The sequence below is a fragment of the Sturnus vulgaris genome, chromosome 2 (genome assembly GCF_052056855.1).
Source record: "Sturnus vulgaris isolate bStuVul1 chromosome 2, bStuVul1.hap1, whole genome shotgun sequence".
Classification (NCBI taxonomy): Eukaryota; Metazoa; Chordata; class Aves; order Passeriformes; family Sturnidae; genus Sturnus; species Sturnus vulgaris.
Genome location: NC_142244.1, coordinates 99,629,868 through 99,643,499, shown reverse-complemented (window position 1 = coordinate 99,643,499; position 13,632 = coordinate 99,629,868). Strand labels below are relative to the sequence as shown.

At 37.2% G+C, this 13,632-nt stretch overlaps 2 protein-coding genes across 4 annotated transcripts in view; both read right to left on the bottom strand.

The window, feature by feature from the left end:
* The window catches only part of CLCN4 (Cl-/H+ antiporter 4), a 41,490-nt gene extending 40,855 nt beyond the window's left edge, over positions 1-635 (bottom strand). The window contains exon 1 of the mRNA XM_014882442.2: positions 498-635. The gene's annotated coding sequence lies outside the window, so the exon portion shown is untranslated. The remainder of the gene's footprint in view (positions 1-497) is intronic.
* Positions 636-3,797: 3,162 nt separating this feature from the next.
* Positions 3,798-13,632, bottom strand: part of WWC3 (WWC family member 3) — a 97,833-nt gene continuing 87,998 nt past the window's right edge. For 2 of the 3 annotated variants that reach the window (XM_014882440.2, XM_014882439.2), the window contains exons 16-23: positions 13,376-13,543; positions 12,590-12,741; positions 11,755-11,914; positions 10,451-10,615; positions 9,267-9,359; positions 7,982-8,209; positions 7,118-7,245; positions 3,798-6,284 (exon numbers count right to left, since the gene is read on the bottom strand). In XM_014882440.2, the coding sequence (XP_014737926.2) occupies positions 6,218-6,284; positions 7,118-7,245; positions 7,982-8,209; positions 9,267-9,359; positions 10,451-10,615; positions 11,755-11,914; positions 12,590-12,741; positions 13,376-13,543 (1,161 nt within the window). In that variant the 3' untranslated portion in view covers positions 3,798-6,217. The remainder of the gene's footprint in view (positions 6,285-7,117; positions 7,246-7,981; positions 8,210-9,266; positions 9,360-10,450; positions 10,616-11,754; positions 11,915-12,589; positions 12,742-13,375; positions 13,544-13,632) is intronic. The other variant, XM_014882438.2, reaches the window with a different exon arrangement.

Here is a 13,632-nt window from a genome sequence, read left to right as displayed (position 1 = left end):
CACATCAGCAAAAATTAACAATAAAGGAAAAGCCTCTTTCCCCAAATACACGTCTTAACCCCTCAAGCAAGTTAATCCTCATTCCTTTATAAGCTTAGACACAACAGCAACTTCCTTTAAGCATCCGGGGGAAAAAAAGGCAGGGGATGCAAGCAAAACACTATTGCTGTTCTCTTTGCACGACTGAATGATGGTGGCTGCTCACGTAAATACAGAATTCTGCAGACACTCGAAGGAGCCATCGGAAAGTACATGGAACAAAGGGCCTTTTTTAGCTATAAAGCTCCATCTGGCAGCATTTCTACTGGAGATGTCAGCCGGGAGATCAGCACAGAGCCAGCAGGCATCCTCTGCACCTGCAAACCCTCTGCTTGCAGAGAAAATGTGCCGCTTTCTTTTCCAGCAGAAACTCTGCCCGGAGCTGGAGCTCTACGACTGCAGCACAAGAGCAACTGGTAAATGATTTTTTTTTTTTTTCGAAGAATTATGTTGCTTACCTGCAATGCAACATCATTTAGCCCAATCCCAAAGATTTTAATAGCATCCTTCCTTGGGTGGTACGGCTGCACCAGCAGTGATGTCATGGGGAGGAAGCAGTAACAATCATGTGACTGCATCCTCCGTCTATAGGATATCTGATCTGGGGAGACGCACCAGCCTGCAATCCTGCGGGATTAAACCGCAAGCCTCTTTTCCCTGCCTGCTCCGTCACCACTGCAACACACGCTGCTTTTTCCTCTCCCCGAGTTAATAAATTTTTTTTTTTTTTTTTTTTTTTTTTGCAAGAGCAACAACGTTCACATTTTTGACGAGGTGAAAGCATAGGAAGTATGCTGTGTGCACGCCAGCAAGTATTCCTGGTGACTCTGCAGGCCAGGTTGCTGCTCGGTGAAATAAATATGTAATCACAGCAGCTCGGAAATGAGACAAACTGCAATTTCACCATCCCTTGTGTTCTTCTGGCACTGCGTTTCAGGCTTAACGAATTTGACTTCCCTCCATCTTCTGTGTCATATTCATGCTCTGCAAGCTTCCCTCAAAGGTTTCATCCTGTTCCCTTCACTTCTTAATTCTTCCCCCCATCCATCTTCTGCCTTTTCTTCAATGCAACTGTCACTACTTAAAAGATCCTCTCCTATATACGAGTCTACTTTTCCTTTCCAAAACATCTGCTTGAGCTTTCCCAAATATTGAAAAGCTAGAACTTCCTAAAATATTTTTTTGAAAAGGCAATTAGCCTGACTTTCACATTTTGGTGAACTGTGTATAGCATCTCAACTGCAACCTTGGGGGTTTTGGTTTTGTGGGGGGGTTTTTGTTTGTTTTGGTTTGGTTTTTTGGGTTTGGCTCTTTTTTTTGAGGGTTAAAGGGAGTGTTTAAGAATTTATCACAGTCAGCAATGTATTTGATTTCTATAAGAAGGTAAGAATTGCCGAAGTTCTGACTGCACAGATCTTGTACAAGCCACAACAAACTCTGCAAGGCAGAGGTTGCAGCTGCTCTTTCTGAAGACCCTGTACCTGTTTGTGTGTCTGCAAGTGTGTTGTATTTCAGGACATTCACCTTACTGCTCACCTTTCTGTATCTGAATTCTGAGCAGACCGGTTTTACCCCTACAGGTAACCAGGAAGGGGCTTCATATTTCCAAGCAGATGCAACAGCTGAGTAGAGGGAGGTCTTGCACAAGCACCCATGAAAACACCCACTGGTGACTGAAGGCAAATAAATGACTACTACTCACTTCGAAGTCTAAGAAATTCAGTTCTGAAGACCTTTTCGTCCCAGTGTGCTTGAGCAGTAATTTATGGATGTGCCATGTACTTCTGATAGGGACTCCCCATGCAGAAGCCACACATTGTATTTTGTTGAGAAATCTGAACACTTAACTTTCTCCACCTGATGTTCCCACACCTCTCTGGAGCAAGAATCATGCCTTTAGAGAAAAGGTTTGATTATGCCCTTAACTCATAGCACTGCAGATCATAATCCTCTACCACTCCTAGATCAGTAACAGCCCCATGCCTTCATAACCACGTCAGTGGAATGTGCAAAAGTGATGGAAGTGCCAGCTTCCTGCCAGCATTTATTCTTTGTGCCCATTAAAATCAGTATTAATAGGCCAATTGAATTTGTGAAGGAAGCTAAACAGTGAGGACTTATTTTCTTGATAATACAACTGCAATTTCCTTCAATCAGTTTATGAGAGGAAAATATGGAAAACAGGAAGTAGCGTTTACTTGGTGAAACATCTGCACCTGGGAACTTCTATGTCAGACACACTTGAACACAAACACTGTGCCCTAGACACAGAATAGTAATTTTGTGCACTTGACAAATGAGTGTTAGGGTCTCAATCCTACTTTTTTTTTCCTGGTCGGACTTTCCTAAATTAATTTCCTGGTTTTATCTTGTGTATTACCAGCTGGTTTCATTAAATCTCCTACTGAAAGTACATTTTCAGTTGGATGGTCAAACTGCAGACAAACTAAAGGGTCAGAATACCTGATTCGCATACATATGTATGCTCAAATGTAAGAGATTTTCGAAAATTGTAGGGAGCCAGAACCAACTCCTAAGAAGCTTTGAAATCCAATATGGGCATTTTCCAAGTGCAAGGAAATGATTTAATTGGCATTTACAGATTTCAAAACCAAATCAACTTTACTTCTTGGTATTGTCTTCCAATGTTACTCAGTCAATTGAGTGATCTCAGAGAAAAAAATATGTTCTTCACATGATGTTTTAGACAAGGCTGCTCTTGCTTTTGTTAGCATGCAGGTTCTCGAGTCTCTCTGTAAATGCTTCTTCCTCTCCAAGATGTACAACACTATAGTCATAAAGGAGGTTGGGGTCAAAACAAACTGTGATGGGCCCTCTTCCCTAAAAATTCAAACTCCAGTTTTACATCCACTGAAAGCAAAATACATAGTCCACCTAACTCATTAAAAATATATTCTTTTTAAACTGCACTTACCTTTAAGTCCTGCAAAGTGCTTAAAAGAGCTGCAGCAAGAAATACAAGCAAGACTTCATTCTTACAAGAGAAAACCCAACCCGACGTACCCATTACAGCTTCTGTGGTTGCTCCTGACGGCAGCGAGACAGGGACGGCTGCCGTTCCAAATGCCTATTTCTAGCAGACTGTTTAAAAATAACCTAAACTCTGTCATACCCTTGATGCTTTGCAAAGACTGGAGAGACAGGAGTCACATGTCCTTGCTATGATTTTGCCTGTGCTCCTGCAGCTTAGGGTTGCAGAGGGAAACTGAGAAAGGGCCGTTTTGTAATTATGCAGACTTAATGTTTCCTTTGTGAAAGCAGCAGTAAACGCCAGCTGAAAAAAGTCAACCAGTATTCTTTTGAGTGGTCTCCACCTTGGAATTAGTCATAAATAGGATACTACAGAACTAATAATGTCAACTTGCTTTCAATACTAATTTAGAAAGTGCATATGTTTGTTACGAAAAAAACGCAGTTCAGTATGTTTTAAGTGGAGCTATCCAAGAGTTCTAGAAATACTCAACTACGAGTTTCTGATACAACTGTCAACTTACCATGAGTGATAAGCACTTGGAAGAACATATCTGCCATTCCTTACACTCTGCATCACTTTCAGGTCTTAAGTATAACCTCTCTAGATCTTCAGTCTCCCAGATTTTCCCTCTTACCTTTATTTGAAAATTCATTACATAACCTAAATGACAGTTACTCAAAAAAACTTTTTTTTTTCATTTAATCATCAGGAATGTGGCAAATATAAAAAATTCCAGAAACATCTTTGACATACAAGAGAAGCCTTTTTCTGTTTATGGCAAATTATTTTATTTTATAGAAGAAATACTTTCAAATAATACAAAAATGACACAATCATACAGAAATGTGACAAAAACAAGAGAGATGAATACTGAATATGATAATTCATTACCACATCAAGACAGAACTCATTATAGCAGTCAGAATTACAGACCCACAAGATACACCGACGACATCTCACAGTGGCCACAATTTAAAAACCCCCTGACAGAGAGACCACTGGACATTGCTTCTTGGTTATAGTCACAGAACCATTTAGGGTGGAAAAAAGCTCCCTACACCAAATCCCTGCTCAAAGCAGGCCTAATGTGACCAGGATGCTCTGGGCTATATCCAGTTAAGTCCTCATCCACACTACGGACAGAGTGCTCCATCTCCGTGGGCAAACCTTTCCACTACCTGACCAGACTCACAGGAACATGGTGCTGTCTGCTCTTAATACACAGAAAGAACTTTTGGTGTCACTGCGTGGTGACTGGATAAACAGTATTGTGTGACAGCTTCCCCTGGAAATGAGAAACAAAATTCTAACTGGTCTTTTAAAGTAATGAGCACTGAAAAGCTTGCTGGCCCTAGACTTTTACCCAAAAACTACAAATTTCTCACATGATTTGGTTTTTATCTGCATAGTTTCTGAATAAGTCTAGTTGTGCCCAAAGGAACCCAATATACAGCCACCAAAACTTACTGGCAAAACAGCCTTCAGGATGAATAGCACAATAAATGCTAAATATACTGCAATTTCATATAGGTTGCTATATGACCACAACACTTGAGTCCTGTAATGACTATAGGCCATATTAGGAAATGGGAAATACTACCTTAAATGTCTCTTTAATTAACATTTATGCCCATCATCCTTTTTCCCCATTACTATTTGCCTCAGCATGGATAAGTAATTCAATTTCTCTTTGAGTTTTCTCTGACCTTTGACAAGGTAACAGTCTAAGTTCTTGAAACTCACAAAGAAAACTTACAGAATATTTACAAATATTCTGATAGGTCTGTTTGGTTTTTGGCCCTTGTTGTTTTGATTTCCTGACACAGAAAAATGTGGAAGCAATTTGATCTTTAATTAAGAGACAACATGATCTTCCTTCAGGGATATTGCAGTAATTTGCAAAGTCAGTCTTGTGTTGGGCACCTCTCTTTGCAGGTAATGCATAATTAGAAAAATATGAGACTCTATTATAGTAGCTTAGTAAAGAAGTATTTTTACATACTTGCAGGATGCAAGGACACAAAACTGGCATTCTCGGGAATTTAGGGTGACAATCTTTCATTAAAATGGATGGTTACAAATAAAATTATTTCTTACTAGATTTTAGCTGGTCCAACTAGCAATCAAGTGAGCTGTACCTTTCAGAATTACACACCTTCCTCCTGGAAAGTGTCACTGTTCAACAGAATTTGGTTGCGGTAACCACAAAGCACATCCTTTAGGATGAACGTGTGTTTAAGCACCCTTACTTAAAGCAGCTGCTTTCTGAAATCAGAACACATGTGCTTTCCTGAATCAGATGAGAATCTGTAGAAATTACTAAAATAGTCCATTGGCAGGCTTTCCACACAGCTAGCTCACATTACTCCTTTAATTCCCTTTTCATTAAACAGCAAAACAAAGACCTGTCACCCTTTTCCTTCCCCCGTTTAAACTGAGGATCTAGTCAAGAATATTAAGATACTTTAGACACAACAGAAATGAAAACAATCTATTAGTGCACAGTAAGAACATGCAAATGAATTCTGCAATGTTTAACATCACTTCTAATTAGTGTTAAACACATTGCAGGTGATAATATTTTGCTATAACACAGACAGTGCTAAAAAATACAATGTACATAACAAGCTACAGATAATAAAGCTGAAAAAAGTGACAATTTTAGAACATAGTATTTTCATTTCAGGTATCAGAAACAAAACCAGCTCAATGGTTCCATTCTACTGTATGACAAATACTGAGGAACAAAATTTCAGTCTTAAAATACATCTTAAAGTAGGTATTTTCCTTCAAGGAAAAAAGGCACTATAAATAAATTACACTACAGTGAATTTGCCTGAACTCACTTTGTTTCTGTCTTCCAGCCTTTAAGTCAAATAAAACAGCATAAAAACTGTACACGCTCTTAACAGGATAGTCGATCTTTTATAAAATAAGTTGTCTTCAGAGATGTCAGTTTCACAACAAGGAAAAACCAAGCCTTGTTGTAGTCGCTATTATAAAATATATATGTATATATATTTATATATATGTTTTTGTTTATGTTTACTTTTTTTAACTTTTTTTATTTTTTACAAAACGTGTATATTAGCTTTTGCACAATTTTTTTTAAAGAAACTTGTCTAATCTAAGAACTTCATTAAAATAAAAGCGATAAATACTTCATGTTTACAATGCAACATGTCATACATCATCAGCTGGCAGAGGAGGTATGTTAATCCTTGGTCTTGTAAAAAATGCTATCTTCTCTCTGTGATCAAAACAAAAGAAAAAGGAAGTAAATAAAATTATGCCTACATTCCCCCTTCCTCCCCATAAGAACAAAATTTCTTTACTCTGGTTAATGGTTAGTATTTGTTATTTATGTACTGAACTGGTCTTTTATTTGAGTATGACAAACTTCAAAAAACTACTAAACCTCACTATATACTTCTGGCAACATTCCATTGAACACAATTACTGTTTTTGAAAACCTAGGTAGAAGCTTTATACAACTCACTGAACTTCAGTCATAGTTAATGGTAAAAAGGTTCCAAGGAACAAGTTCTGCAATGCAAAGCTCACTCTTGTACATTTTGCAAAGAACGTCTGCAAAAAGGAAAGGGGGAAAAAGATGGCAACTCTGGAAATAGAGTCCAAAGAAAAGGCTTCTTGAAAGAAAATGCCAGTATTTTACTGAGTAATTTTTAGGGAGCGTGTGTTACTAGCAATTTACATGTATTACATTAAACAGACTATTTATGCCCACAGGCTTGTATTGAAGAACTGACACATCATTTGGACTTCACAGCAACTAGGCTAAGTTGGAAAATCACCTAAGCTATGTTTGCATTTGAAGCTTTTTGTTTTTAATGTCATGTATACTAGAATTGTAATACTGCAATTTTACCTTAGCTTTGGCTCTTTGCAGAACAAAGCATTCAAAGAGAACTCATGTCCAAATCCAGATACAGTTTAAAATTACTGGTTAATTACTTCTGATTAAAATCAAAAAACACACAAAATTTAAGCTAAATGTATCAGAAAGCTTTAACCTGACTAATGAACTGTTGCTATGGTATTTCAGTATGCATTACCCCTTACCTAAAAGTCTGCACCTGGATAGGTTCTTTCTGATTTTGCCCACGCAACTGGTATATTTCTTTTGATGCTTTCTTTAGCATCTTTTCAGCTGCTTGCTCTTGGTGATGTTCAAATTTGGTCTGTCTGGTCTGAAAACAAGAACATTTTAATGCTTAAAATGGACATGTGAAGAAATAAAATATAAGAATATTCACAGTAAAAGAATGGGTATTTTTCCCTATTCACCACAGCAAAACCACACCAATACATTGTCTTAAATAGCTAATCATCTAAGAACTACAAATGCAAAAGATTGAGTTGTTTAATTTATTAATGCTCTTCAGAAAGACATGTAATGAATTAACAAAATTTACTGCACATAGGTCTGTCAAACAAGATCTTATTATAAATTTAGGCTCAGATTTTGTCTCTGATAATCCAATGACAATTTTGTCTGTTGTGCAGTTTTGTCACCTTTTTCTACAACTTTCTCTAAGAACAGGAAAAAAAGTATCACATACTAAGGGAACATTCCAAATAGTTGTAAAGAATAAATATCAAGTCACCAAAATTTCTCTTAAGTACCAAAAGAAATAAAATTATTAAAGTTCCAATAACAAATACCTAAACAAAACCAGATTAACAATAAAAATCCAAAACAAAACAAAAAGTGCCACTAGCAACCAGTGCCATTCTCCAAAAACTGTCCTCAAATAAATACACAGCTTGATAATAATCAATGTAATAATTTTTACTGTGCTAACTTCAAGAATATAAAAGAAACATTCGCTGTACAAACAAATGTTTAGACATCTTAGCAAAATGAAGACATTTTGAAATGAGAAGTTTCTGAGCAAACTGAGTGCTTATGCCATATTACCATACCTGCCTTTCTGCTTCCTTCAATAAGTTTCGGAATCTCTCATCCCGAACCACCCAGTGGGGTAAATCTGTCTGCCCTCTGAGCTGGGCATCTTCCAGACGCTGTCTCAACTCTCTTAAAACACATATCTCCTCATTCAGCTGTCTCTGTCGAGTTCTGGATGCCTGGAGATCCAGCTCCAGGTCTAAGGATGTCCTTGCCATAAGTTCAGCCAAAGATGATCTGCAGGACTGTTGAGTTATTAGGATTCAAATAAAATGCACAATATATTACTTTCAACATGGTTTACTGGTCTTTCTTTAGCTCTATAGACCTTACATTTGCTGTACTTACTTCACACACAAAGTTTTATCTACATGAAGTTTTGGAGATTATTTGCATCCCCCAGAAAAGGCTAGATAATGTATGGTACAGAAAACCCCTACAGCTAAGTTTTTCAATTATACTTTCTACTACTTCCTGTTACAGTTTGCTTTCAACTTACAAATATTTACTTAATGAAGTTTATGGATTAAAATTCCATGTTATGATGATAATAAAAGAGATGTAATAAGAAAAACTCTATGACATCATGACATCGGAAAAATACTGCACTGAGCAAGACTCTTCTTAAAGGGCTACACTCAAGGGCTTCGTTCTCGGTTTTAAGATACATTCTGAATCAAAATGGGAGGCATGGCTGTCTACCTGCCTACACCAGCAAGGCATTAACTTCTTCTGACCACACTACATTTTATATCATTTATATACACAACATTAATACCTCATCTGCCCTTCTCTGTTCACATGTTTGACAGCATGAGAGCTGGCATGGGGGCAAAAGGAGAGCTTAACCTATTCATTCCTGAATACTTGGGTCTCAAATACTATTACTATTTGTTAGGCTGTATGGGAGGGGAGATGCATGTCTTAATGTCACATTCACACACATTTCTCTGAACCTGCACCCTGCATCATTAACTAGATTTGAAAGATTTATCAAACTTTATATCTAAATCTAAATCAATATAAATTCAGTCCCCATTCAACTAATTTTCGTCTGCCAAACTTTTTTCCCTCCTTTAAAATTATTCACAACTTCATTTAACCTCTTTATTCTACCTTTTAGCTTAAAAAGTCCAAAACAAATTCAAAACTTGCACCCTACCCCAATTACATTGCAGAAGTTTTGTACAATTACTAAAAGGATCAGAGTGTACCTGCAGCCAGGTCTTACAGCTCTTCAGTATAAAAGTACCATTGTTCTAGCAACTTACTGAAAGCTAAAGATCATTTTCCTAGACATACCTGCTTATACCGTAGAGTCCGCCTCTCCAAGGTATTCCGGACAAAAGGGGACTTCCTTGGCAGGGTTGAACTGTCACTGTCACTGCGATACAGCTGATTGGAAAAGACATTGAAAATAAAGGTTGCTTGCAAGACCATCTTCATTAAGACATTTGGGTTGTTGGTTTGTTTTTTTTCCTTTGAGATTTCTTTTTAAAAATACACTATCTTGTTTTAAACAACTGATTTTTTCAATTATTTATAAACATTTATATACAATAGTGTTCATATGATAGTTAAAATAATTGAAGAAAATTTAGAAACCATCAGTGTTTTACAGGTAAGTTTCACCAACCATTTTAATAACTATCCAAGACAATCTAACCTAAGATAAGAAGGGGGGAGGACTCAAAAGCAAAAATATTTCATCCTAAAATACTTACTGTTGTGGGTACAAAGTCTCCCATTTTTTCCTCACATCTGATTTTAAGTAAGTGCAGGTTAAGTGAATACAAAATTTAAAAATAGTTTTCTGAACTTTCAAAGCTCTCAGAAGATTATGAAAAGAGTACAATCAAAGCTATGATAATATTTCACCAACATTGTAAAACTAATACCCATATATTGATCTTCAATACCATGAGCCATGCTTATAAGTCTTCTGCCACTGAAACCAGTGAACGATAAATGTGACCTTGAAAACGGCTGTGCTGGTCCTCAATTACTTGCACCAGTGCACCCAGGAATCCTATTTCCCACAATAGCAGGCACCTTATGACTGATACTCATGACAGCAATCAGAGTTGTATGAATATTTATGCAATAACCCTAAGATTAAGCATTCAGTGCCCTTTCTCAAACTTTTATGTATGTGAACATTAAACTAACTGCTAACTGCTAAGCTAACTGCTTATACAATTCATTAGATAGCACTGTAAACCACCTTCACCTAACATCTAAGGTGGCCAGGGAAAAGAGCTTAGTATCTAATTTATCACAGATACTTAAATTTCAAATTGAATCCATCCAAGTAAAAACTCGTAAAAAGAGTCAGGGAAGCTCTTCCCCACTGCATTGCTTAAGTTCAATTAAAAATTATTAATTAGTATTAAAAAGTAATATATGTTTCTTATAGTAAAATTATCAAAAATGTGTAATATACTTGTGCGTGGTATTCCCCCTCCTCCTTTTCAAGCTTTACTCACTCTGCAAACATATTGACTTCGTGCTCCAGGTGAAAAGGTTTGGGAACGAACAATTGTGCTACTGCGAACAAAAGCAGAACCCCGTGGCCTGCGGCTGGTTCTCTCTTTTGGAAGAATAGCAACTTCTTCAGGAAACAGATCCTCAGTGTTGGTTTCCTTATCCACCTAAAATTTCAACAAAGGAATTTTTTTTAATTTCTTCCTTTATTTTCTCTGTCCAAGCAAAGACAATCAGACATTTCAACAATATCAAAAGTAAACAACTTGCCCTGCTAGCTAGATTCAAATTTTAAGGAGCGCTGAGAGGATGTATTACCTCACTTTTGTAGAAGTTTTAAAACTGGGTCATTCAAAATTGTGAGATTACCTTTCAGAAGTTTTTTCTGGAGCAGTAACAATTATGTGATGCATTTATATCACAGCTGCAGAGCACAAGGACTGCATTCAGGATTGGCAACTGGGCATTACCCAAACTACCACCTGATCTCCAGCCTCAACAGAAGAAAACTCACTCTCCTTTCAATAAGCACAGTGGGTTAAGCAAGTAATCACCTTAAAACTAGTGGAACTTAAATGAAGACAAGAAAGAAAAAAGGAACTAAAAGACTGTTCACGAAATTATACAAGAATACGAAAATATTCAGAAAGACAAAAAACATAGGCTACTCTAGCAAAGCTTCCAAACTTTTAAAAAACTCACTCCTCCATAAGGATCTTCCCTAAAGTCAACACAAACAGCTTATATTCCTCTAGTTCAATGGAAGTCTGTTGATTTCAGCTTGTGAAGGATTATATTCAGTGTCTCATATCTCGATTACAAAAGATTTTAAATACATCAGTTTCAGCACAATTATTTCATGTTATTGTAACACTGAAATAGTAACACAAGTCCTAAAATTTCCTTCTTCACAATTCCTTCCAACATTCTTATAAAAATAAGAGCACTGGAATATGATCATCATCTTTTCTGTTAAAATTTCAGGTAAATGCAGAAATTGATACAGGTGCCTATTTATGAATTAGATAAAGGCTATAGTAAAAATAGTTTGCCTTTTGCTATAAGAACCAAATTCTGTTCAAAAGTAGGTAGTAAGAAAACAAAAAAAACCCAGCCCTAAAGAATGAACTTCTACCAGCTCGATAGCCACACAGCTGTCATGAAGTCAGTGCTCATACAGGGTTGCCAATGTCATTGCTGATTTCTTTCTCTCCTGGCCAATTCAGACACCAACTCCAGGCACAGCAGTAGCTCACTGTGCCTGGCAGGGTGGCCGTTTTCATGCTGCAGTGTCTTCTCTCATTACCTTTAGTGGTGGAGGCTGCATTTTTCCAGAACCGTACTGGCCTGCTTGAGTTGCAAACATGTGTCCAGCTAATGGATCCCCGCAAAATGGCTCGGGATAAGGAGGACTAGTCTGGGTGCAATTACTGCATCCACTGTCAACAGATTCTGCTTGCCAACTCCTAAAGTCAGAACATCACAATAGTTTTGCAGGTGTTAAAAAACCCCACGCAATTATACATTACATTTAGTTATTACATTATCTAAGCCAGTTTATAATTTTAGACTATTATTTCTCAAATAAAAATACGGTATTTTCAACAGGAGAACATAGCACACTTGCATTTCTGCAAATGAAAATAAGCAAATATATTTCACTGAAAAAAATTCACCTTCCCTAATTTTCTTGAGGCTTGTGTTCTGGTCTTTATAACAATACCAAAAAAGCAGTAATAAAAAGAAAACAAAACTCATGTAACAAACCAGGAGTATCATTTGGAATGAAAGTGCAACCCTAACCCTAACGATGTCCCACGTCACTACTAAATTTTATTTCCTTTTTCTTAATACAGGGCTGTTACAACTCATTATAGTTGCCTCCCTAGCAAAGTTTCTGTTTGATATGTTTTCCCACTTCCCAAATTATTAAAATCCAACCAGCTATTCAAATATGGTTTCCTCCTGTTTGCAGATAATTACATAACAGAATTTTATACTTGTAGCACTAAGAGGGAGCAAACCTCAGAATAAAAACCTACTGTTTTTCCTGCTTTATTTCAGACTATACCCATAGTGCAAATATCTTTGAGGGAGTATTAGTTATTATCTGTTTGATGAGGTATTTAAACCATTTTTACCTTTCTGATATGGCTTCTGCCTGATCTTCCTTTCTTTCCATCTCCAAGATTTCCTCCTCCGTGTACTCCAGTTTTACTCTCTCTTCTGCCAGCTCTCTCTCAACTGCCTCCAGCTGGGCAGTGGTCCTAGCTAACAGGGCTGTCACTGCATCCTGAAAAGGAAATTAGAGTTCAATAAAAACTGTTTGAACAAACCAATGTACTTATTGTGTATTATTCAATAAAAAAATTAAAATAAAGCCATCATATGTTCCTTAGAAAACAAAACCACAACCAAAAAAATCTGTCTTGAATCATAACAATCAAAAGTATACAGTGTCCAACTTGTCACAGAAACTGGGCAGATGTTACTTGACTGTGGAGCATCATCCAACAAGTTAGGTCAAAAGACACCTCTGGAGGTCACCTAGTCTGATGTTCTGCCCCAAGCAAGCAAGGCATCATAGTCCAGTCAGGCTGTCCAGAGCCCAATCAAGGGCTGAAAACATCTGCAAGGATGGAAACTGCAAAACCTTTCCTGACAACCTCTTCAAGTGCAGTGGCAGAAATTTTTAGTGTGTTTTAGCTGGACTGGAAACATGCATAACATACATATACAGGCTACTATCTCAAACACCTGCCCAGACATGATCTAGTTTGCAAGTAGTCTTCTAAAATATAGCTCTTGCCCCAAGAGCTACTTTAAGTTATCACTTCCTGTATAACTCAAAAACCTGTACCCAAAGTAAGATCACAATCACCCTGCCAGTCAAATAAAGTAAACAAATCATTTTTTTAGAGCCATACTGTTTTAACTGTAGTTACATTTCCAGAAGACTGAGGAATACTGTCTTCACATTGGTTTTTGGTCTTTGCTCTCTGGGGCTCTGAACCAGTGAAGATCTGAACAGGGTACCAGTGAAGCTGCATCTCACCAGAACTCTCTGCATCAGTCAGGTTTATCTGAGCAATGCCCTATAAAAAACAAAAAGCATTGACCACAATAACATACATATACTCTACAGGATAGACACCTTCTCATTTAAAGAGTATTTTACTTTCAG